The sequence below is a fragment of the Equus quagga genome, chromosome 11, assembly GCF_021613505.1.
Source record: "Equus quagga isolate Etosha38 chromosome 11, UCLA_HA_Equagga_1.0, whole genome shotgun sequence".
Taxonomy (NCBI): domain Eukaryota; kingdom Metazoa; phylum Chordata; class Mammalia; order Perissodactyla; family Equidae; genus Equus; species Equus quagga.
Window position 1 is genome coordinate 92,434,824 of NC_060277.1, and position 25,035 is coordinate 92,459,858.

The 25,035-nt window shown below is 46.5% G+C and overlaps 2 protein-coding genes across 5 annotated transcripts in view; one reads left to right on the plus strand and one right to left on the minus strand.

Moving 5' to 3' along the window:
- Nucleotides 1-4,095, plus strand: part of SKAP1 (src kinase associated phosphoprotein 1) — a 255,664-nt gene extending 251,569 nt beyond the window's left edge. Inside the window, exons 12-13 of the mRNA XM_046677751.1 lie at nucleotides 754-862; nucleotides 2,633-4,095. Of these exons, the coding sequence (XP_046533707.1) occupies nucleotides 754-852 (99 nt within the window). The 3' untranslated portion in view covers nucleotides 853-862; nucleotides 2,633-4,095. The remainder of the gene's footprint in view (nucleotides 1-753; nucleotides 863-2,632) is intronic.
- Nucleotides 4,096-12,373: 8,278 nt separating this feature from the next.
- SNX11 (sorting nexin 11) lies at nucleotides 12,374-21,321 on the minus strand. Of its 4 annotated transcripts, XM_046677138.1 has the most exons (8): nucleotides 21,220-21,321; nucleotides 20,256-20,414; nucleotides 17,385-17,439; nucleotides 16,851-16,937; nucleotides 16,446-16,546; nucleotides 15,095-15,190; nucleotides 14,653-14,865; nucleotides 12,374-13,891 (listed from the first exon to the last, which is right to left on the minus strand). In XM_046677138.1, exons 3-8 carry the CDS (start codon nucleotides 17,424-17,426, stop codon nucleotides 13,618-13,620), a joined length of 813 nt encoding a protein of 270 aa, XP_046533094.1. In that variant the 5' UTR covers nucleotides 17,427-17,439; nucleotides 20,256-20,414; nucleotides 21,220-21,321; the 3' UTR covers nucleotides 12,374-13,617. The 4 variants fall into 4 exon arrangements, with proteins under 4 accessions (XP_046533094.1, XP_046533093.1, XP_046533095.1 ...); XM_046677137.1 differs by lacking the exon at nucleotides 20,256-20,414 and having other exon boundaries at nucleotides 21,220-21,310; XM_046677139.1 differs by lacking the exons at nucleotides 20,256-20,414; nucleotides 21,220-21,321 and adding an exon at nucleotides 18,590-19,117.
- Nucleotides 21,322-25,035: the final 3,714 nt, after the last annotated feature.

Here is a 25,035-nt window from a genome sequence, read left to right on the forward strand (position 1 = left end):
GCCCCTCTCTGTGGCTCTTATGTCCTGCCTGTCATTATTGACGTACAGGTCAACCTCTCCTCTCTTCCAGGGGAGGAATCTAATGTTTAGAGCACCTACTCTGTATCAGACACTTTGAATTGTTTTCACTAATGTGGCATCACCAACATCCCCACAACAAACAGGAGGGGTGATCTGATCCCTACTCTTACAGAAAAGGAAGTGAAAGCTGGGAGAGTCTAAGGTTACATGGCTACTAAAGGACCAGGCGGAGATTAGATCCCAGTCTGTCTGACTCCAAGCCCATTACTCTCTGCTGTAAGCTCCCAAGGAGCAAGCAGTGTTCCGATTCCTCGTTATATATCTCATGGGAACCCGGGCAGCACTTTCCACATACAAGATGCTTGGGAAACATTATTGATTTAAACTGTGACCTGACTCCCTGGATATCTTTAGTGTCCTGGCATTTTCGGGTGTGCCCAACTTTCTCTGGAGGAGCCATTCTACTTTGCTTGGTAAAACACATGCTCTTTAGGTTCATCAGCATCAAATGTGCTAAGTTTACAATGTAGACAGGAAAATGGCAAAATGAAAGCGGAGTTTTCTTTCCTCCTCCAGATGACTTAAATTCAGCAATCCCATCGAGGTGTTGAGTCATACTCATAGTGTCAGCAAAGACACCACCCCGCACCAGGACTCTCCCACGCAGCCACCACGAGATGAACAGAAGCATGACCAAATTCCAACTGAAACCATCCTCTTTCCATTTTTCAGGAGTATAACATGTACGGCTGGTGGGTAGGAGAACTGAACAGCCTCATTGGGATTGTTCCAAAGGAGTATCTCACCACGGCCTTTGAAGTGGAAGAATGATGAAGCCCAGGTATCAGAACTATTGCCAATGAATTTGTTGCCCATGCCTTCGTCTCTCTGTGAAGGATGAGACTTGCCAGTGAAGTAGCTTTTCTTCATTTCCAAAGTGATGCTAAGGATTCACCATTGAAAGAAGATGAGTCTGGAATTGTTTTTCCTAAATTAAGGGACTGTGTCAGTTATGATTAGGTCCAACTACATATGACAGAAAACTCAAAATAACAGCGATTTAATTAACATAGAAATTAATTTTTCTCTTCTGTAAAAATCTGGAAGTACATGATCCAAGGTATCCAGGTCCCAGGTACCCTCTCTTTTTGCTCCACTGTGTGTGTCCAACATTCCCAGGGTTGCTCCATGGCCCAAGATGGATGCTTCAGCTCCAGCTATCATGTCTGTATCCTACCCAGGAGGAAAGATAAAATGAAAGGAGATGGGCACACCTTCTCCTTTTAAAGATACTTTACAGATGTTGCACACACTTCTGCTTACATTTCATTGACCAGACACACCAAGCTGCAAAGAAAGCTTTATTCTAGGTAGAACTTGTGTCCAGCTTAAAAGTGGAAAGGGGGTTCATTAATAAATAAAAAGGGGAGATGGATATTGGGGAACAACTAGGAATTTTTGCCACAGGGATGGGTCTGGGTTTCTTTATCCCCAGCTCTCAAATCCGGGGCACCATTTCCCCTAAATGCCCATGTATTCCAGTATGATTGGCCACGGTGTGAGGATTCCTATGGAACATAATCAAACTAACTTTCAGGTAATAAAGAATGTGGCTTGTATTTTATGAGCAAGGACCATATCATATTTTAAAACAGTGGAGTGAGTGCTTGCTTTGGGTAGGGGTAACAATAGGAGTTGCTTTGGCGCAGAGTGGATTTTGTTTAGAATTAGGGTGGTGATGGAGGACACCCAAGGGTAGCATGACATCGCTAGCTCCATCTTCCGGCCTGAAATGGGAGAAGCCTTTACTGCTGGAAATGAAGGATCACGTGTGACAGTGTTATAAACCGTCCTTGGAATCTTCCAGACCAGGGCCCACTCTAGTGTGCAGCAGCAGCTGAGTGGATTCATTTAGGACTACACATAAGGATAGATCTCACTCTCTGATGCCCTTGTACAAACATAAAGCACCAGCTCGGGCCTGTCACTCAAGATTTGACTTCATGACTTTCCCAATGAGGACTCCATTTCCTGGCAGTGAAAGCAGAGGGGTGGAATTTTTCTATCCAATCTAAACAAATTCACCCTCCTTCCTTCTGTCACTTATTTAATGGCAGAGGTGTTTATCTCCCCATTCTCTTTGCCCACATCTGGGAGTCTATCCTACAGCTACACTTGCACACATGCAAATGATGCACACACAAGGTTACTCGTTTGTAATAGCAAACCATTGGAAATGAATAGAGGCCTAGCCAAATAACTGTAGTACATTCACAGAATTGAGTACTATGCAACAGTGAAAAAGAAAAGGAAGCTCTCTGCACTGATGTGGAATACATTCTGAGAGGCGTTGGTAAACAAACCAAAAAAGCAGCAAAGGGAGTAGGCCTAATATGCTCCATTTGTGTAAAAAGGGAGTCTCCTATTACTTAGGTATGTATGAGCTATCTCTGGAAGGAGAAAGAAAATGATAACACAGTCCTTTCTCCAAGGAGAGAGAAACTGTGTGACTGTGAGACAGGATAGGAGGGAGATACTTTTTACTCTCTGCCCTTTTATACTTCTGTATTTTGAATCATAAAAACAAATTTATGTATTTTTCCTCCTTTAGGACACATACCCTTCTCTCTATCCTGCCTTTATGAAGAAACTGATCATCAAGAGCTCCCACTCCTTACCCCTGCCACCCCCCCCCAGACTCCTCCCTTCACTGAAGAGACCCTTCAGACCTGAAGTCTCTGACACCTTGCCGTAACTGGAAACCACCAACAAGACAAGTGGGAAGAGGCATACACGGCAAACCTGTTACTAAACCTGCCTTGTCATAGCTCACCCCATCTCCAAACATGTCCCCATATCCACTTCTGCCTTTCCACAGGCTTGTCACAGAGAAGGTGTGAGAGAAGGAAACCTTTGGAGGAGGAGGTTGCTGGTTGTTTCGGCTGGTTTGAAAAGCACAAATAAACTTCCGATTTGGTTCCTTGCCATGTGTGATGGTGCTGAGTTTCTTTTCGCAATGGTATCAAAACACTGGTTCTGAGCATTCTCGCTGCCTCCAAAGTGGGAAGGGAGAGCCGGAGAGGAAACAGTAGCCCAGAGAGGGAAGGGACTCACAGTTGTCTCTCAAGGCAGAATCGCCTCTGGAACCCAGGCCTGCTGGCTTCTTCCTTTGGTTGCCTACTTGGTTACTCTTTTCTTATGTGCTGACTCTCTAAAATGAGACAGGGCGAGTCCTTGGGGTCAGCACATTGGAGAGTTCCTTTTCGGGCCTGGGTTACAAGTTAACCACCCCTCTGTGTCCTGGACAAGTCCCAGAGTGGGGCCAAGGAAGTGCTTTGGGGAGGGCTTGCGTATATACACAGCCCGGCTTCCTTTTCCTGCTGCCTGTAGATAGCACTCGGGGTATCTTTGCCTTGAAGAGGCAGCAAAACGTAATGGTTAAGAACATTAACTCTGGAACCAGACAGCCTTGGAATAAATCCCAGTTCCCTGTTGACTACATATGTTCTCTAAAGCAAGTTACTTGACCTTTCATGCCTCAATTTCCTCACCTTAGAAGTGGTCTACACCATCTCACTGGGTCATTAGGAAGATTAAAGGAGTTAACATTTGTAACTTACTTGGAACAATGCCTGGCACATAGTAACTACTCAATAAGGACTGGCTATTATTATTGCCTGACTCTCTACGTGAGAAATTTTGAAAGACGGGCAATTGAGCAGCTATAGCAATTTTATTTCCACAAATGCCTATTCAGAGCAGTCCTGGATCGGCAGTAGCCTTCCTCACCTCTATAACAACCATATCATAGCCTTGCAGTAAGAGACCCATTTCACATCATCAAAAGAGAGAAGCCAGGGAACAATCAGGGATGTTGTCAGTGGATCCCAAGTTTCACAAAAGATCCTATGGCAGTCATTCATTTCCAATTTTATGACCCAGGAATAAAAAAAGGAAGTTTTTTGTGTATGTGATAGATAAAGAGGTAAGGAAAGGGAACAATTTAGGACCGGGAGGAAAAAAAAAGAGAGAGAAAAGGCAGTAGAAAACTGTCTATAACATCTCCTCCACTTTACACAGGGTGCTAAAGAAGAAGGAACCACTAGGTGGCAGCATCTGAGCAGATGAACCGGACAGAACCAACTGGCTCCCCTTTTAGGGACCTTTGCACCGACCCCAACCTACAGATGAGGACAATGGGCATTGTTATGAAGTGTTCAACAGAGGGAGAAAACAGAAACTCCCTTCTTGTTCCCTCCCTGGAGAACCACTAGGGGCCCAAGTCTGGAAGGCTGGGTGGCTAAGAGAGAATACCATTGTGTCACTGCTCTGTGACTGAGAGACACCAGAAAAGGGGGTACTAGAAAGGGAAGAGTAGGTATCTGGGGCAGGGTCAGAAGGGGGATGAAAAAAGATGAGGTCAAGGTAACTTCTCCGCACTCTGCACAGTTCAATGCTCTCTCAATAGCATGGCCATTGGCTTCAAGCATTTAAAACAAAATCCTCTCAGTGCAATATTCCCTTGTACGCCTGTAGGCCTGGCCACACAACCACATGCCGAACTGCAGAGGTCTTTTGGCACCTCTGTCCACTGCAGGGTAGGCACCACACTCAGACCTCTGGCCCTTCGAGCTGTAACTTAGTGGAAAAAGAAATGAGATTGGCCCTAAAAGATAGAAACAAATAGACTGATGGGAAATCTGGTCCATAGCCATCTGGCTATCTTTGAGATTGTTTTTTTGTTTGTTTTTGCCAATCTTCCTTTTTTGTTTGTTTGGTTTTTCTCCTCCTGAAAGCCCCCAGTATATCGTTGTATATCCTAGCTGTAGGTTCTTCTAGCTCCTCTATGTGGGACGCCACCAAAGCATGGCTTGATGAGCAGTGCTAGGTCTGTGCCCAGGATCCAAATGGGTGAACCCCGGGCAGCTGAAGGAGAGTGCATGAACTTAACCACTCAGCCACAGGGCCTGCCCCAATCTCTGACATTGTTACATGCAAGAAGACGTAAAGCAAGTTTGACAAACTGATGAGACTATCTCCAGGCTGAAGGGCATTCTGTGTTAGGGGAAAGTTCTCAAAGAGACCTTGCGGAAGCAGCAGATTCCTACAGTCTGTCTGAAGCTAAACCTCACCCAGCAATACTGCTCCTCACTCAGTTCAACAGCCCTCTCAGCCAACAGCCTCAGAAAGCAACTGGCTAATCAGATTTCCACTTCTCTGTCTGACTCCGCTAACTAAATCCCCACCTTACTGCCTGTGACTAACTGGATAACCGGGGCATTAGGCCACTTAACTAACCACATTATATGTAGAATGGCTTCTTAACAGGCAGTAATTGCTCTGGCACGTGAAATAGGAGAGGGTTAGAGGCAGGAGGCTTCTTCCTTCCTTGGTTTTATGTCAAGGAGGGAAAAGAAGAAAGCTAAGATACAAAAAAAAAAAAAAGCAAGCAAGCTAAAACCCTAAATTTAAGAAGCAAATATGCATTTGCCTTTTACAGATAGATAATAATTTACACAGAACTTATGACATCCAGTGGATCATCTGGCCAGGGGCTCAAACAGTTTGGCCTGCATTGTCCAAGCTGGTATCTGAGAATATTACATGCTCTGAAAGCAATCTTTCAGCTACATTTCATTAAAAATACATTTTTTCTAGGGTGTTTTCTCTGTCATCCATATAGCAAAATAGCATAGAAACGGTTTTGCAATTACCTCAGTATTAAATTTTCCCATACGATAGCCTGTTATCTCTTGGAAATCTGTATTTAATTCAAAACCAACTACATGTTTCCCTCTGGTGAATAAAAATGGGAAAGAGAAGAGAATTCCTATTATATCTCATTCTCTAAACCCAGAAGGTTTGATTCCATTAAAGTGAGAGCAGGGGCCGGCCTAGTGGCGCAGTGGTTAAGTTCACACGTTCTGCTTCTTGGTGGCCCGAGGTTCGCTGGTCCAGATCCTGGGTGCGGACATGGCACCGTTTGGCAAAAGCCATGCTGTGGTAGGCGTCCCACATATAAAGTAGAGGAAGATGGGCATAGATGTTAGCTCAGGGCCAGTCTTCCTCAGCAAAAAGAGGAGGATCGGCAGTAGTTAGCTCAGGGCTAATCCTCCTCAAAAAAAATAATAAAAAAATAAAGTGAGAGCACTGTCAAAAGGTGGAGCTGATGATGCCCTCCCTCCTGTCTGAGACACATACTTTATCTAAGCAGTACGTAAGGAGGAGCTGAGACCTCGTTATCTTCACTTCTGTCTTAGCACTTCAGCTTGCTCTGTTGCATCACCTTATTTGCAGTTGGGATCTGAAAGGTGGTGACTTGGACAAAAATCACACAAAATCTGCGAGGGAGGAGGAAATGCAGTGAAAGACTCTTGAAATTCTCCGTCTGCTGCTTTGCTTATTGAATCATTCGAGCTCTCCTGCAGTTAGACACATCCAGTGACACATTTTCAAAATCCACGTTTCCTGCCAGTCACTTGCATCACAAAGCAGTAGTATCAATGCAAAGAGCAAGATAACGCATGTGGTGGTGTGGAGGCGGGGGACACTCCTGCCTTTAAAAACTGGTCTGAGAAAGATGGATTTAAAGAAAGAAACCAAAATATGTTCTTTTTTTTCTTGCATCTTAAGAACAAAATTCTCAGATGCCAGGGACAGAGGTACTTCGATCTTTGGCTAAAAAGCAGCCCTCCCCAGAGGTCTCTCCTCCAGGAGCCACTCTAGAAGGACGCAGCTTGAGTGGCGCTGATTTGCTAATTCCCAGAGCACCAGCAAAATCTGTCGAGCTGACTTTAGAAAAGCAGCCATCTACACAGAGGATTATCCCTGCGACACAGCCCAGTGACTCCAGCTCATTTTCTAGTTTGTGGATTACCATAGTCCCTTGCTCCTCACCCTTCCCTCCTGCCCAGATATTTCATTTCCCATTAGAATTTACAGAGATTGGGTAGGGAGTTTGAAACTAACAAACACAAACAGGTTTTTCTTCTTCAAGGGAGTTATTCTCCCTATTAACCTATCAAAAACTAACTGTCTAGAAAACATGGTGTGTTTTTTCATTACTAAGAACCGATGACCATTCTTTTGCAACTCTTTGGGATTCAATTAATGATACATTTTAAGATATAGCCCATTTTGTTCAAAAATCTTTTACAAATATAATGCCCTCCCCCCAAAAAAACTATCATATTAGAGGAAACCGAGGTACAATTAATAGAGAGAACAGATCATTTATTTGCCAGATGGAGACACTTTTGAGATTGAAAAGGGAGTTATTAATAAGGATGCCAAGCCCCCTGGGATGAGTAGTCCCTCTAAATATAAGGCCAAATGGGTTGCCCAGTCACCACAGGAGGCGGCGGCAGAGAGAGAGAGTACCTGGCTCTCCTGGTGCAACGCCTGGCAACGTCTCTTCTAATGAAGTCCTCTCTCTGCCCTGCAGGCCTGGTTCCTAGGCAAACTCTGCCAACTAGGCTTTCTTTTCCTGATGCCCAGGCTGTTCAGAGAGGCCTGATGTCTCTGGCATCAAGCTGCCTGTGGGGCTGGCTGGCTGTCAGCAGCTGTGTGTGTTCAGTTCCCTCACGGGGCCCCATCACAGCCCGCCACCCCTCCACCTGGCAGAGTGCCACTGAGGGAAACATTTTTGTGGCACTGGGCAATAGTATGCCACTTCCTTACCTCCTGTTTTGGGAGTGAGTTCCAAGAGGCTTCTAGTGCTGGTCCTCAAAGACTGCATCTGGTTCCACTGTAGATGCTCGTAACCTGATGGTGAGCAGCTGGTCGGCCACCTTTCATCCCCACACATCCCATCGTGGAACAGAAAACAGGCTGCAAACACTTCCGTTTTACCCACGGTCAGACACTCTGGCATTGCTCTGCCTGGAACCATCAAGGTGGCACCACCTACATTTCCCGATGCCTCCCAGGGGGACCCTGCCAGGCCTGTCACTAACATATTCCACCTCTGGGATAGCGCCTGGCATCTGGAGATTTGAGATCATTTCTTCACCATCTCCAAGGTAATGCAGTAGAAGTTTAGGGGGCAGAACTTGGAGCTTATTACTTCATTCTGTTAGTGCAGGGTTTCTCAACCTGGCACTACTGACACTGTGGGCCAGAAAATTTTATGTTGCTGGGGCATTGTTCAGCAAGGTCACTGGTCCCTACCACTAGATGCTAGTACCACTCCCCCCAGTTCTGGCCACCAAAAATGACTCCAGACATTGCCAAATGTCCCCTGGGAAAGCACCTCTGGTCGAGAACCACTGTGTCAGGGCATTTGGGTGTGCTTAGGGCCAAGCAGAGAGAAAGTGCCCTGCCTTCTAGAAGTCTGTGCTTAGTGATACGGAGAAGTTTACAACTAGGTTCGGCAGAGAGAATAAATGCCGTGAATTCCTCAGGGTCTAAGAACCAGCAAGCCAGCCCCTGCGCTCCACAAGCACGAGCACCTCTGAGACCCGCTCGCCTGCACTGCCGCAGACTTCACTACAGAAATGTTCCCAAATGAATAGGCCCATACTTGCCGATTCAGAGAGCTGCTTAGAGTGAGTCTCTCATGCCTAGAGCTCTGTGGTTACTAGTCTTATTTCCCTTTTCTGTGACAGAAATCTATAAGGGGAGCCCTGAAACTCTTGATCAGGACCAAGTGAAACGCTGTGTGTTCAGAGCAAGACACACAGGTCATAGGAACGACACAGAAGACAGCGGCAGCCCAGCGGACTGCGCGGGTTCCCTCCACTTTGCACTGAGCAGGGCTGGGGCAGCGCTGACTGCAGTCCCCAGACAGAAGCAGGGAGAGTCGGGACAGATTGTCATCTTGCGGCTGTGATTTTCCTGGTCCTTCATGTTAGTTTAGGGGAAAGTTTTCTCATGCAAAATGACTCCCAAGAGCTCTGTCAAGAACCAAAATTATAAAACAAAACACAACCAAAACTCAGTGCCTTCCCAGGAGGCCAAGATAGGATGAGGGTCCACTGCCTTTGTTGCTGCCGCCGGCACAGGCCAGACAGAAGGGCCATCGCTGGCCCTCGTGCCAGCCAGAGCCTGTCAATGCTGCCTCCCCTGGGCCCTGAATCCGAGGCACCTGGAAGGGTTATTAGCAGGATTGGAACTCATCCCTCTGCTGGGACTAGATCATAATTACAGTAATTTTCTAACAGAGCTCAGCAGTAGGACTGTTTAATCAGCATCTGACTCCCTTGTGCTCCCAGCCCTCATCACTCAAGGAGAGGAGTGGGATGGCTCTTAAAGAGACAGTGCCCGCCTTTCAGCGTTTTGAACAGATGTGCCCTAATTGGTAGAATATATCTAAGTCTCGTAGCTTACAGCAGGCAGGTTGCATTGCCTCCGACAAACCACCTCAGGCCCTCACTATTCTGGGCCTTCTGCTGGAGGGATTCAGGTCAGGCTGCTGGGGGGCCTGGCTTCCCACGCCAACCTGGCCACCAGGGGAGGGGACACACACAGGGCTAGAGCACCTATGGAAGAATCTACCAGCTGGCTCTTCCAAACGGATGGTATGAAGGAAGAAGTGCTTGCCTGAAGGACGGCAAGGAGGGACTTGACAGCCACAGATAAGAAATTTGGGCTGGTGGCTTCCCATAACCCACAGATTACCGAAACATCTCATGTCCCTGCCCTTCCAGGAGAAAAACCTTAAAGACTTTCAGATAGTCTGAATTCTCACCCTCGAGCTCTCCCATCCCTCCTTATTATTCATGCCCCTTTCACTGCTATGGAAGTACCCCTCTTTTTTCCTCCTTTGCGTGTGGAAGTGGACCAGGTCTCCCCTGAGTGGAAGGGAAGTAAAATCATTCACTGTGCTCAGAGTCAGCAGCACTCTGTCTCCTGAAAGGTGTGGCTCTTGCTATCCTTCTGAGCATAAATTGTCCCTGTTTATTCTATCCTGAGATTTGAGTTTCTAGCTTTCCAGCTCCAAATGCATTCCAGCCATTAAGGTGGAACTGGTTTTCCCCAAGATGTTATTTCTCTAATAAAATGCTAGGACTGGCCTGTTGGTAAACCAAATGCATACTTGGTCTTTGTAGCAGTTCCCTTCGAGATAAGAGCAGAAGTGGGGAAGGAAGGAAGGAAGAGATAAGAGATAAGAGGTGGGCTTCCAAAGCCGGTTAGGAAACCCTCAGGGAAGAAGGTGCAGTAGTAAGGAGAACAAGAAAGGGGAAGCTCATCCACAACTCAAAGAAAGGTTACCTTGAGCTAGGCGACGTGCCCGCTACAGAGCAGAGTCTCTGCTATCAGAGCCCCCCCCCACGGGTGGCTGAGGATCAGTGCCCGGCTTGTCGGAGGAAGTCACTATCTCCGCTGCAGTGGTTATCTGCTTGGCTTTAGCTGCGTCTCAGCTGGCTGCTCGCACATAAATCCGCAGATGCCATCCAGGCCCTGAATGAATGCCCCCGCAGCCTCCATGAGGCGGACCAGGAGCTGGGCTGTTTCCATTTCTACCTCCAACCCCACCTCACACCCTCCCGGCGCACTGTCCTCCCCAACCAAAGGGTGTTAAGACTATTCAGCAAGAGCCGAGGCAATAAACAAATTCACAAACATGGAGCTAACTTAATGTCCACTCAGAGTGTTCAAAAGTCATGATCACCTCCCGAGCAAAGCTCCCAGAGAGGGCAGGAGGTGCCCAGGACTCGGTTGTGTGGATCTAAGGCCTCAGCAGTCAGCAAACTGAGGACTGTGGAGGAGCTCTGACTTCTGAGAACAACTGAAAAGCTCTGCAGGGGAATTTTTTTCCTTGAGTAGTAGTGGGTTTATTTTAGCTTTTTAAAAAAAGTTGGAGGGGGAGGAAAAATTCTTGTCTTACTGAGCTTAGAAAGTACCTCTCACATGAGCAGATTGTACCACCACCTAAAAACATGCTTTTTAAAAACCACGCTCAGCTCAGTTTCCTCAGCTCGAAAATGAGTGCAACACTTGCCCTGCCCTCCTCACTGGACACTGAGGTCAAATAAAATGATGCGTATGAAACTATTTCCCTACGAGAAAATACCCCATCTCCTCCCCAAAATTTCTTATCATAAACACACACATATACTTCCTTCCACCAAACAAAAGCGAAACCCATGGGCTTGGGATTACTTCTCCTGGGTAACAGGAGAGGACTAGACTTGGGCCATGGACGTAGCCGTCAGAAGAAAGGGGACTAACCCAGGCACAGAACCTACCTCGAACCTAAATTCTAACAGAAAAGCCAGTAGGCCGCCTCCCCCAGTAGCTTCCCATCTTCCACCTGGAGGTCATCAGCCATGGTGGCCAGGCCCTAGTACACACAGGGACAGAGCAAAGCACGAGAGGCTAATGGCATTGCCTGGATGGGGAGTAAAATCCATCCTTGCTGTTTTTCTGGTAACTCCAGGCCCGTATTATTAGATAACTCTTCCCTTCTTAGGACATCTCCTTCCGTGGCCTACACTTAGCTCTGCACAAGACAGTGAGGGGATGGTGCCTGGCCTTAGATTAACTGAGGTGCTTTTGTATGCACTGCTGTTAATGGATCATTTAAAAAGCCGAGAGTCAGAAAAATCGCATCCGTGTCTGAATGGCTCCTGCTGCCCCAGCAGCCTACCCTGCTGGCAGAACTAGCTGCTGAGCACCAGCTCCAGGAAGAAAAGGAGCGAACACAAGAAGGCCAACCCAGCTTGCTGTTTTTTTGGCTGAGTAGGGAATTGACACAGACCACCTCCGGCTCCTGTCTGGAAGTTTCGAGATCAGAGAGCTTCAGGCACAGCTGGGTTCACAGCTGCACCATTTGGAGCATTGGACTCATTAATATTCATGAGTCATCCCCACCAATCGGCAGAGCGGATGCCATTAGCTTAGCATCTGTCGGGTTTTTGTGAGGGTTGTGTATGGAGTTTTTTTTCCCTTTTAAATGAACTTCTTTTGACATTTTGGATTTGCCTCTGTAGGTTTTCTATCCTCGCCGTGCTCTGCTGCATGATATAAAGGAGAGACCCAGGGGAGGCGGGCAGGGAAGAGGCATGAGTCCCAGCCAGGGCTCTGCATCTGCCTGTTGACAAACTTTATTTCTCTTTCAGCACCTGGCACCTCAGACAGGCTGTGAGCAGGGAAGCAGCATCAGGTAAATTATACCTAACAAGGTTCACGCCCGTAACTGCGAGAAGAGCTGGATCCTGGCTCTTCGGAAGACAATCCTTCCTCCAGTGGTGAACCTGAGCTGCACACACAATGCAGGAGAGCTGCAGTACACAGTCCTGAACCATTATTTCCACGCTGATAAATTCATGATTTATGAAAGTAACTACTGCCAGCCCTCACTCCCTCCTTCTCTGCCACAGCTTGTTAGACACAAATTGCAACAACAGTCTTAAATACTTGAATTTTATTTCAGGCCAAAGCCCCTCAACTCTGAACTAAATGCCATCACAGTCCCACAGCATAGGCTGGTAGTAGAAGAGCCCACAGACGGGGTGGGATGGCCAGAGGAGGGGGGAGTGGGCGAGAAGGAGAAGAACCACACACACAAACCTAAGTGCCGAGCAACGCAGAATGCCAGTGGCACTCGTCTCCTACCAGCTCTGGCTCTCAGTGGAGAGGAGTTACGGCAGCAGGAGGGCAGAATGCCTCATTGTCTGAAGGAAGTCGTGCTGTCCTCATCTCCATCCCCAGAGCCCTCTCTCCAGGCAGAAACATAGCCCTTGCACCCCAATGGACTGAACATACCGCCTCCCTGCAAGGCAGCAGAGGGCCACTCTAGGGGCTGAAGCCCTGGGGGCAGGGAGCTCTTACTAAGGGAGAAGAAAAGGATTCAAAAAAGAAAGGAGCCCACACTAACCCAGCCAAAAAGACAGTCACGTCTCTGCTTTATAACTAGAAGAGAGAATGATGGCCCAGGACAGTCTTTTTCCAAAACAAAGCCCCTGAGCTGTTGCCTTTCCTCTGGCCATGACCAACCCCTTCTCTTTCATGGATGGCCATGAGCTATTTCATGGGTCTCAGGCCCCACACAGCCAGGCTGAGGTCTCGGGATACACAGGAAAGCCCAGCGACAGGAGTCACAGCACCATTCCATTCAGTGGCATGAGTGGAGGAGAAACAAGGAGGTGGGAGAAGAAACGTTCACCAGCCCGGCCATGCAAGGAGGCGGGCAAGAGGCCAGCCTCCCAGAAACAGAGCGCTCCAGGGGCTGCAGCAGAATCAGAGCCAGAGGAACTACAGCTGCACAAGCATTTCTGTTGCAACAACATTCGATACAGCAGCTTAAAATCTGCCACTTACAGGTCCCCAAAACCAGTCACCTCAGGCAGTGCTCCTGGGCCCATTAAGAAACATCTAAAGAAACTCAGGTCCAGGGAAAGTAAATATGAGGTTCTATTCAAAACCAACAGCCCCTGGGCCTTATGCTTAACTTACAAACATCTGCACAGTGTTTATTCCTATGGAGGAAGCTTGAGGAGTTGTCGTGACCGACCTCTGTGCAACCAACCTGAGCAGAGGCAACTGTAAGACACTAAGCGGCCCAGCCTCCGACACCTGTCCTGTGCCCGATCCCACCCGAGCAAGTCTCCGTGCCTGCATCTTCTCTGGCCACCTCGGAGCAGAACCCAGAGCTCACTTTTCCAAAACTGTTTCTAACTGACCAGGGTCCAAAGGCACAGCATGGTCCCCTCCCACGGCCCTCCTCACAGGCTGAGGAGCAGAGATTCCCTCATCAGGTCTTGCAAGACCACAGCATGATGGTGAGGAGGAGGGTGCGAGAGGGGGGCTTTCCAAGCAAGGAGCCTCAGAGTCAACAACAGGAGCCCACACCTCAAAATGGTCCTTTTCTTCCCCAGGAGGTGGCGAAGGAGAGCTCCTCCTGCCTGATCTTGGAAGAAAGCAGCAACTGGAAAAGAGTGGGAAAGGGAAAAGAAGGGCATGAACAGATAAACAAAAGTGAATGGATAAACATGGGTGAACAGACAAACAAAACGTGGAACATCTACACTAATGGAATAGTATTCAGCCATAAAAAGGAATTAAGTACTGATACACACGACAATGTGGATGAACCTTGAAAACACGCTAAGTGAAAGAAGCCAGTCACAAAAGACCACATATTGTATGATTCCATTTCTGTGAAACGTCCAGAATAGGCAAATCCATAGACACAGAAAGTAGATTAGCGGTTACCAGGAGCTAGGGGTTGGGGAAAATGGGGAGTCACTGCTAATGGGTACAAAGTTTCTTTTGGGGTGATGAAAATGTTCTAAAATCGACTGTGGTGACTGATGATTGCACAACTTTGTGAATAAACTAAAGCTACTAAATTGTACACTAAAAGACTGAATTTTATGGTCTATGAATTATATCTCAATAAAGTTATTTTAAAAAATGGGGGTGAGAGGAATAAGGAACAGAATAAACAAGAAAGCCTTCTTTTCTTTCTCCCCAGGTCTCAACAGGAGAGCCTGCTACCCAGGGATGGTTAATACAGACCTACAGACCCTCACGCATGGGATGAGAGAACCATGCACAGGAGAACGAGGCCTCTTCTGAAAAGCTACCAATGCTGCGACATTACTTTCTCTATCAAATGAACACCACGCTGACCCAGGTTACAGTAATCCTAGCCCCCAGTGTCTCAAAACAGAGAGCTTCAGTTACCTCTTAGGCTGGTCTCCCTTAGCCAGGTGAGCAGACCCCTGCCTCTCTTCCTGGACCCAGCCACAGTTTGACATAGCATAGCGAAGAATGGCATCAGAAACGGTCATGGGGCTTCGGCCCTGGACACAGGCTTCTATCTCAGGCACTGAGAGCTGGCTTTGCAGGAAGAGGTGTAACTGGCTGTCTGACAGGAGGACCACACTCTGCAGGACCCTGGGGCAAACACAGGTAGCACAACACAGAGCATCACCTGAGGAGTTGCTCTCCCTAGCCCCATCCTCTGAATGGTTGCTGGCCTGAGGGAGCGCTCAAGGCAGGAGGGTGTGAGAAAGGCATCGACCACAAATGCGCCTGTATGTTCAAAGGGGCCATCTTGCCTGGCACCTTCCCCCTCTGTGCCCCCACCCCAGGCGGCAAGTGCTAGCCCACCACGTCCACTCACTTTTCAAGGAAGTGCTGCAGCCCTTGTCTTCGCTTCTCAATGAACTCATCTGAGTTGCCAAAGAAGGTTGACTTCCCAGGAAGTTCAGGTACAGGCCTGTCGGGTGGGTTCACATAATGTAACATCCAAGATAAATGTAACATCTAAGACATTCACCCCAGCCCCTGATCAAGGAAATCCCCTAAAAAGATGCACAAATCAATACAAACAGCTTTTAATAAGGGGGGGGCTTAACATTGACTGACTGCATCCCGTGTGTCAATCACTGTGCTAAATATTTTATGAACTTTATTTCACTTGATCCTCCCCAAAACGCTGTGAGAAAGATATTAGTGTTCCTACTTTAGCAGTAAGGAAATGGAATCAGAGAAGTTAAGTAAATATCCCACTGTCACACAGCTAGTAAGCAGCAGAGCTGGTATTTGAACCAAGTCTACGACTTCAAAACTCCATGCTGCTATACTACATTGCTTACAAAACCCACTCCCACCATCAACTATTATTTTAAAAAGCAAGAAACTTGTACTTGGAGACATGGAAAATGCTGAGTCCTTGTGTGTAAATTAAGACTGCTTACTCCAGTGCCAGAAGGTCATATGCTTGGAATTTTCTAAAAGTAGCTGAGTTGCAGTCATCCACAAACTCTTTCAAACTCCCTAACTTCTCTTATGAAGCACAGCGCATACTTGTAAAAACAGGCCAGGCTAGAAGATGCAGGACCTGTCAGAGCAAGGCCCGCTGGCTTCTGAGGGTCTGACCCACGACACCAGCCCCATCAGTCCCACATGCTACCTAACTGGCTAGGTCATCAACAGGCCAGCCATCACCAGGGCTTCAGTGACCATCCTGTGGTGGAATCATTGCTCTAAATTGTCTCCAGTTTTAGGACTTATTTGCGGAGTGCAGGTGTGGAACAATGCTGCTTTTCCTAAAGGTCTCAGTCTGTTATGTCTTTGGAAAAGGGGCTCCGCACCAAAAAAAAAAAATCACAACTTTTACATGTCAAATGGACAGAAACATCACCTGGTAAATCAGTCCAGGTGCTAAAAAGTTTCTGATAACCAGTGATAAGCATATTTAAAATGCTAGCCGTGTATTTGTTTAGCTGTAGACAAATACGCACATAAAAAACAAAATATTTTTGATATTTGTATAGCTTTGTTAGGTCAAAATACTAGAAATAAGAACTGTGTCTTTACTTTTTTCACTGACTTGAAAACATAATTTAAGAACACACAATTTCCTTAGTGCCTTGCAGATTGCCAAGTTTTCTTCATTGTAAACTCCAGTTCCCAAAGAGGTGCCCCAAAAGCCCGTCTAGAACGCAGGAAGAAAGCATGAGGAAACTCACACTAAACCCGCGTTTCTCTGTAACTGCTTTCTCAGCCACACGAACTCACGGTAGCGGCGACGCACACAGGACGTCTTGGCAGTAAAGGCCTTGCTGTTGGTCTACAGGAGGAAGTAAATGAAAAGGGTTTGGGGGGAAAACCAAGTTGACATGAACTCCCCATCGTCACTCTCACTGAAGATCCAAGCCACCAGGCCACAGTCCTGATCAGGGGCTCCAACTAGAGCAAGGTGCCACCAGGCAGCCTGAAAGCAGCTCTCGGGCACACCCAAAGCCCGCCTTCCTCTCCTCCCTCCCTCCTCTTCTGTCTCGGACCTGTCAAAGACACCCACAAACAGGACCCACCTCACCACTGGCCCTCAGCCCTGGCGAGTGTTGACCAGCAGAGAAGTCGGATGCACTTACATGGAGGAATATCTTATAATCCACATAAGAATTCCAAGAGCCCTCATTCTGCACACGGGGGTCCTGAACTCGCACAGTGATCACCTCCTGGAGGTAAGAAATGCTCCTTTAGCCTCAGCTCAGCCACATAGCAAGGCACTTTTGACAACACAGGTTGCCAGATTTTTCCACTCAGACAGCATCAACTTTCATTCATTTGTTCATTTATTCATTCACTTCAACAAATATTTATGTGACCACTCACTGTGTGTCAGGCATTGTTCTAAGGCGCTAGGAGTAGGACAGGAACAAGAGACAAAAATCCTGGCCTTCATGAAGCTTTCTTTCTACTACTTTCCAATGAATGGAAAAGTTAATCAAAATGGAACCTCATTTTCCAGTAAGGCCTTTACTACCGATTTCCTTCCGGCTTTATTATGAGCTCATCAGAATCAAGGTATTACTGTCAGAAGACCACCACCGAGCAATGACTTGCATCTTCTCCCAAGTCCCCTCAACCTTTACCTACCTGTTCCCTAGAGACCACACGCTTACCTCCTGCTCTTGGTTCTCCAACATCTTACACCAAAAGCCCATTGGAAGAAAGCATCTGACAAGAGACAGAAGACACAGGAACAATCATGGTGAGTATGCTTTTATTCTTATCAGTCCTTACCAGGGAAAAACCCTGAAAAATTTTAATCGACCCCCAGGGAATCCCAGGTAACTTTTTTTATTCTTTTGTAAAACTTAAGAGGAAGTAAAAAAGAAACCTCCCTCACATTAGCTCAGGGCTAAGCTAAAAGCCCTGGGGGATTTACCTCCCCTCTCAGCCCATGGTCAGGACCCCTACCTAGGCTACCTCTAGCCAAAGTATGTCGGGTCTGCACAGTGTTCACCTCAGGCAGCCAGAACCGGCAGGTTGGGCTGTAAAACCTTTCAGTCTGAGGACAGCAGGCAAAGGAGTGTCTTGTGGACACACAGCACAGCTTTGCAAGTGAGCCTAACATCGCCCCCTCCTGGCTGTTTAAGTACAACCAAGCCTCCATGAACACCAGTGCTCCCAAGTCTCTCTTTGTCTTGCTAACAACAGTCACCTCCCCAGAGGTAAATCACAGAGCTGGAGAGCTCTGGGAGCACCTGAGTGGGCTGCACAGTTTCGACCTTGCCTTATCTAACCCATTCTCCGGAACCCTAGCCGATGGTTCTAATTATTTCCTCTCTCAACATGCCATCCGGTTTGTACCTCTGCCCAAGCAGCCCACAGCTGCGCAGGTCGACTCAGGATGTTTTCTGCTCCTTCATAAAGATTCATTAAAGCCCAAGCCTCTGATTTCCCCCAGTGTGGCAGTTTACATGTGCAGCGACATCGCCCACTCTGACAAGGGGACCATGAAGGCTGCAGCACAGGGTTACTCAAGTCCAAAGGGGCCCATGATGTCACCTTCTGTTAAAATACAGCACTAATCTTGTTCCTCCTAGAACCACTCCGACAGCATTCACCCTGGCAGCCGCCTCCACCCCCTTCTCCTCTCTTAAGAGAGAAACAATAAGGTTTAATTTCCCTTTCCAATTTACCTTGAAATGAAAACTGACTTCAGCCAATATGTACTGCCAACAAATGATTCGGGCTGGCTCCTGGGAAAATGAGACTATCTCTATGCTCTCCTTCACCTCCCCCCATGCCCATTCACACACCCACTCATTTTTACAGTCCCACAATTAATTTTAAACACATTCTCTTATTAGTTCTGCCTTACCATTAGAAGAGTGTGTAATGAGTTTCCTTCCATTTTATGTTTTGCTAACACAAGGCTAATGTTTCAAAAGAAGGGGAACTCATTTATACCACAAAATTAGCAGAGCAAACAGCTTTTCCAATTCTTTCCAGTACACCAGAAGGTCTCTCTACACATAGACAGTGCATGCAGAGACAAAGCAGCATGGTCCATGACAAAATTGGGCTATACCGTCGAGCAAACCGGAGGTTTTGTGATTGCAATACCGTCTTAAACAGTGTTCTTGCTGACAATCTGATTTTTCATCTGATGCAGTCACCATCGCAAAGGGGTCCTGAACTGAAAGGTAGGAAATGCCAATTCCATAACAAGTGACGTATAACATCCTGGAGGTAAGCAGTCAAACGGCTGTGACAGAAAGAAACAGGCCGACTCGCTGTGAACAATTAACCTCCTCAGATTAAAAAAAATTTTCTTTTCAGGGCCGGCCCCATGGCTGAGTAGTCAACCTCACGTGCTCCGCTTCGGTGGCCCAGGGTTTCCCCCGTTCAGATCCTGGGCGTGGACATGGTACCGCTCATCAGGCCATGCTGATAGTACAGCCAGAAGGACCTACAACTAGAATATACAACTATGTACTGGGGGGGCTTTAGGGAGAAGAAGGGGGGAGAAAAAAAAAAGATTGGCAACAGATGTTAGCTCAGGTGCCAATCTTTAAAAAAAAAATTCCTCTTCTCTTTTCAGGCATTTGGGAAATTGCCAGCACAGGAGCAGAGAGTTAAATATTCTGAAGTGTCTTTTCACAAAAGTAACATTAGGAAAGATGATGACAAGGAATCACAGTTATCCACACATTCAGCGGAGCTCACGCATCTCCTGGGCCTAGAAAAGTTTGCCAAATTCAGCATCATAATTTAGTAACTAAATGGTCATCATTCTCGGGGTCAAGAAGAATTTGCCTAGGGCTCTGCACTACTTCCTAGCCAAGTTCCTCTCTTTTCCTTTGGGGCTAATACTACTTAGAAACAATCCTAAGACCCCCAAGATGCTGTATACTTAAATCTAAGTTCAAAGGGGACTAAGGAAGTTCCAATTGTAACTTTCCTTAAAAACACTGGAACAAATACAGAAACCCAGACTCCAAGTAATAATTTCTAGCAACTACTATTCTCCATCAGCTTCCTACCCATAGATGCCACTCCTCAGACGGAAATGAAGTTCAGTTCTGCCCTTGGAGGGAAAGGAGGAAGTTCTTAACGTTAGTTCCATAATCTGGGAGATAGATCTCTATGTCACCCAAATAAGGACAGAGTCAGTGAGCCTCTCAGCTATTTATACAACTCACTAAGAGCTAGCTACATTTCCCAGGCCCCTTCAATCGCATCTGAAGTTTCCTTTACTTTTTCCACCTGCACCAGCACCAACAGCCCCGTGGAGAACCCAGTTGTTTGCTGTTTACAAAGCAGCTTCCTTGTCAAGTTTCCCAATGTCATTACAATTCAAGGTAGCAATTCAAGGCTTTACCCCACCATTTTCACACCCATTTAAACTACCTCAAGGGGCCTGCCAGGGGGTGTAGTGGTTAAGTTCGCATTCCGCTTCGGTTGCCCGGGGTTCATGGGTTTGAATCCCTGGTAAGGACCTACACACTGCTCATCAAGCCATGCCGTGGCAGCGTCCTACATACCAAACAGAGGAAGACTGGCACAGATGTTCGCTCAGGGACAATCTTCTTCAAGCAAAAGAGAAGGGGCTGGCCCATGACGGAGTGGTTAAAGTTCCACGCAACCTGCTAAAGGTTCCTCTTCGGACCCCAGGCGTGGACCTACTCCGCTCATCAGCCTTGCTGTGGAGGCATCCCACATACAAAATAAAGGAAGATTGGCACGGATGTCAGCTCAGGGTGAATCTTCCTCACCAAAAAAATAAAAACAAAAAAAAAGCCAAAGAGGAAGAGTGGCAAAAGATGTTCGCTCAGGGCCAATCTTCCTCACCAAAATAAATAAACAAACAACCTCAAGAGACAGGTTAAAAAATAAATCAAATGATAAAAGTATATCGAGCCACTGAGACTCCCATTCCTTCTAACTCATTCTTGAGCCCTGGTGCCAGACGGCAACTCAAAAAGCCCTCCTCCCTAAACACTCACAGGTGGTGAAGTAAGCCCCCCGTCTAACTAAGCTCTGTGGTCTCAACAAAGCAGTCCTGCTCTATCCTTCTGTCCCTCTGTAACCTGCCCTCCTTTCGCTTGGAAGTTAAGTCACAAAGGCGACCACAATCAACCATAAGAGCCTCCTGTGTCCCCGTAAAATACTGGCCATTACCCCTAGTCCTAGCCGTTTGGGTAACTGTTCCCCAACTCTTTTACGCCGGCCACTCCCCCTCCATTCTTAACGAACCAGGAGCAAAAGGGCCACATGGTCCCTCTTCTCCTTTGCCTATTAAGCTTGGGAAAGAAAAGCGCTATATACTTTAAAAGTTAGTAGAAAAGCCAAGTTTCCTTCCTTGGATCCCGAGCAAGCACCTGCCTTCACCCCCGGAGGTGAGACTACCCCTTCCCTAGGATGTCAAGCGACGGTCCCACTCCAAGCGCCACTACAGATGCTCAAGCCGGCGGCCCTCACCTGAGAGCAGCGCCCACGCCCCCTCACCTGAGAGCGGCAGCCACTCCCCACAGCGACACCGCCAGCGCCCCACCATACAGCCACAGTCTCGGCTTCTCCTTCCGGGTGAGTCGCCGGCGCCCCGGTGCACGACGGGAGACGGCTCCCGACACGCCAATCCCAGGCGCCCAGGACGCCCCGCCCCTGCAGGCCCCGACTCTCACTGGCGAGTCCCGCTCCCGGGGCGGCACGCTCGGCCCCGCCCAGGCCTCGGCTAGAGTCGGGCTCCCGCAGGACTCACGTGGGCGCTGAAAGGTGCACGGGGTGAGGGCCTGCGCATGGGCTCTGACGTCCAATCCAGGGCCGCGTCCCGCCCATCGTTGTCAGGCCCAGCCAATCAGCGGCCAGGGAGCGTCAGCGACTGTCTGACAGCGGGTCCCGGGAGCTGAGGGGTGTGAGGAGGTTGTCGCGGGTGTTTTCGTTCTGCAGAGGGCGGTCTTGAGTGTGGGAGGGCCGAGGGAGAAACGCCCACATTCCTGGAGCCTCGCTGAGTCCGGAGAGAGTCCTCATTTGAACCCTGGAGGTTGCAGTTCCCCAGCGGAGTTATCAAGGGGACTCCGACTCAGGTTCCTCAAACCACAGATGGTCAGAGCGAAAACCGAACTGAGAGCGTGCGGCAACGCCCGTTTCATTCGCCGAAACGAGCCCGAAAAAGATCGTGCAGCTAGTTAGTAAGAAAGAAAAATCCGCTGAATATGATGATGCCTTTGTTTTCATGTTACTGAAATGCCTTTTAACAACCTGTTTAAAGATAATTTTAGGAAAGATAATAACTGTGCAAAAGTTATGGTCACAGATACAAGCGCTGGAGTTAGACGACCTTTGTACCATACCGAGCAAGCACAGCACTGACCGCGTGGTCCTAAATCTGGTAAGCCTTAGTTGCCTCATCTGTAAAGAGGAGATTATTACTCATACCTCTAAGCAGCTTTTTCTCAAACTTGGTCTCAGCACCCCTTTACATTCTTAAAAATGCTTAAGGACCCCAAAGAGCTTCTGTTTTTGTGGGATATTCACTGAATTAGAAATTAAAATTGAGAAATTTTAAAACATATATGTATTACTTAACCTGAAAGCAATAACAATAAACCATTACATGTTAACTTAATATTTTATGAAATATAACTACACTTTACAAAACAAAAAAAAATAGAGTGGCATTGTATTACAATTTTGCAAATATCTTTAATGTTCGGCTTGTTAAAAGACAGTTGGATTCTCATATTTGCTTCCCCCATTGAAAGGGAGCAGAATATACCACGCCAAAATGTGCCACTTTGGCATGTGGATTATTTTGAGCTGAAGGTAATCAAGACCCAGCGAACTCAAGAAAAATTTTGACTTCTCCCTTAACTGCCTAAAAGAATTTAGGTAGGGGGTCTGGCCCAAAGAGAGAGCTATTACCAGAGATAACTTTTTATGTGAAAGACTTACTGGCATGGCAGGGCAAATATCTGTTCTTATCTTCCTGTGTATTTCCCTCCTCCCCTTTGAAGCTCCAGGCCCCTATCCTATTTCTTAGCTTAGGATGGCATCTAACCCTCAGTTGCCTGACTGCCTTTGGGTCTCATATTTTTATGGGGCTCCCATACATACAAAATTAAATTTGTTTTTCTCCTGTTAATCTATCTTATGTCAATTTAATTATTAGACCAGCCAAAGAATCTAGAAGGGTAGAAAGAACATTTTTCCACCCTGACACCATTCTCTCTGTTGTGCTGTGTTATTTTGGCATAGGAAATGAAGACAATCCAAGCTCACACAGATATATAGTTGGAAAAGGAAGGAGTGTTTTTAGCCTTTTCCAGTAACTGTAGATACTCTTCTTCGATAGCCGCAAAACTCAACAAATGGTAATTGCTTAAAGGTTAGTTGCAGTGAGGAATCTGAAACCATTTGGAAAATATTGGTTTACTGAGTTATGCAGATCTTCCAAATATTGATGCATTTCATTATTCATAAAAAATCACATTTATTAAAATTATTTCTAAGCTCTAGGGGCCGACCCAGTGGCACAGTGGTTAAGTTTGCACCTTCCGCTTCGGTGGCCCAGGGTTTGCCAGTTTGGATCTGGGGTACTGACCTATGTACTGCTTGGTAAGCCATGCTATGATAAGCATCCCATGTATAAAGTAGAGGAAGGTGGGCACGGATGTTAGCTCAGAGCCAATCTTCCTCAGCAAAAAAGAGGAGGATTGACAGCAGGTGTTAGCTCAGGGCTAATCTTCCTCAAAAATATATATAATATATATTATTTCTCATCTCATCAAGAAAATCTTGGGAAACAGTCAAGCTCACTGTAGTGGATACTACATTTTCTAAAATTATCATTTTTGCTTCAAAGTTCAAATTTTTGTATCATCAGCAAAAATACTTCCCGTCATTTTTCCTTGAAGTGGCAGGCTCAATTCATTCAAATATCCAAGTCTGAATAACCATAGTGTTTCTGTCAGTCATTCTTTCAAATAAAAACAGTGTTCTATGGAAAAAAGCAGTTAGTTCAGTTCACACATCCGAAACAATCGCTCAACTGTATACTTCAGTAAGCAGAAGTGTTTTACGTACGTCTCCCATTTCATCACACAGAACATTAAAAAGACATATACACTGGGAGAGAGATTTCATGAAATTAATAATCTGTACTACTTCATCAAGGATACTCTTAAGTGAAAATGGCTTCTTAATTCTTTTTTTGCATAGGTGTGGCCATGAAGAACACAATGACTCTAATAGAAGTTTGTTCCACCCTGCCTTGATTCATGCTAAGGTGCCAGCAGCTTCACCCACTATTGCTTTTGCACTATCAGTGAGAATGTCAACACAGTGAGAATGTCAACACAGTGAAAAAAGAGTAAATAATGTCTTAATATTATTATGAAAATAGTTTCTACTATTCAGACTCCTTGAAAACATCTCAGACAGTCCCAGAGTCTGTGGACTACACTTGGAGAACCGCAGAGCGTATCTGCAGAATGTATCCATGCATTTAACAAATATTTATTGAACCCTTTCTATGGGCTGGACACCGTTTTAGACATTAAAAATAACACAGTTAGCCAAACAGGAAAATACCCTGGAGCTTATATTCTAGAGAATATAAGAGCTTGGCATTATCACCCCACATATTACTCAATAATGTTTTTAAATAAATTCATTAAATAATTTGAATGTCACATAGGTTTCACAAATAGCTGTCCTATCTCTAGCTTATTTTTTCAATGATAATTTCTAACCCATGATAATGGGGCCGATCCTTATCATACCTGAAGAAATACTGGCAAATGACATAGGGACCTCTCCAAGCAGTGATCCCTTCACTTGAGAAAACCAGTCCGTGTCAAGGCTGTGGGTGCAGGATTTGAGAAGAGTAGATTTTAATTGGAATCCAGTTACTGCCAGGAAGTCACGTGAGAATCCGACTGACCTGGAGGGGTAAGAGAGAGAGAGCTCTTAAGTATATTTGCCTTTTAAAAGAGAGAGCTTGTTAACTCCAAATGAATAAATCTTTCACAAGAGAATTTCAAGTAGTAGTCAAAATGAAACAAAGAATCTCACACACATTAGGATGACTGCTATCAAAAAAAAAAGTAGAAAACAGCAAGCATTGTGAGGGTGTGGAGAAACTGGAACATTTGGGCACTGTGGGTGGGAATGTAAAATGGTACAGCCAGTGTGGAAAAGAGTATGGCAGTTCTTCAAAAAATTAAAAATAGAATTACCGTATTATCCAGCAATTCCACTTCTGGGTATATAAACAAAAGAATTGAAAGCAGGATCTTGAAGAGAGATTTGTACACTCATGTT

Excerpts from the sequence above, each read along its gene's own strand:
- SNX11 (XM_046677138.1), bottom strand. The coding sequence starts at position 17,426 with ATGGGCTTTTGGTGTAAGATGTTGGAGAACCAAGAGCAGGAG. Across the intron at positions 16,547-16,850 it reads ATTATAAGATATTCCTCCAT|ACCAACAGCAAGGCCTTTAC; the intron begins GTAAGTGCATCC and ends TTCCTCCTGTAG. Across the intron at positions 14,866-15,094 it reads CTGCAGCACTTCCTTGAAAA|GGTCCTGCAGAGTGTGGTCC; the intron begins GTGAGTGGACGT and ends TGTTTGCCCCAG.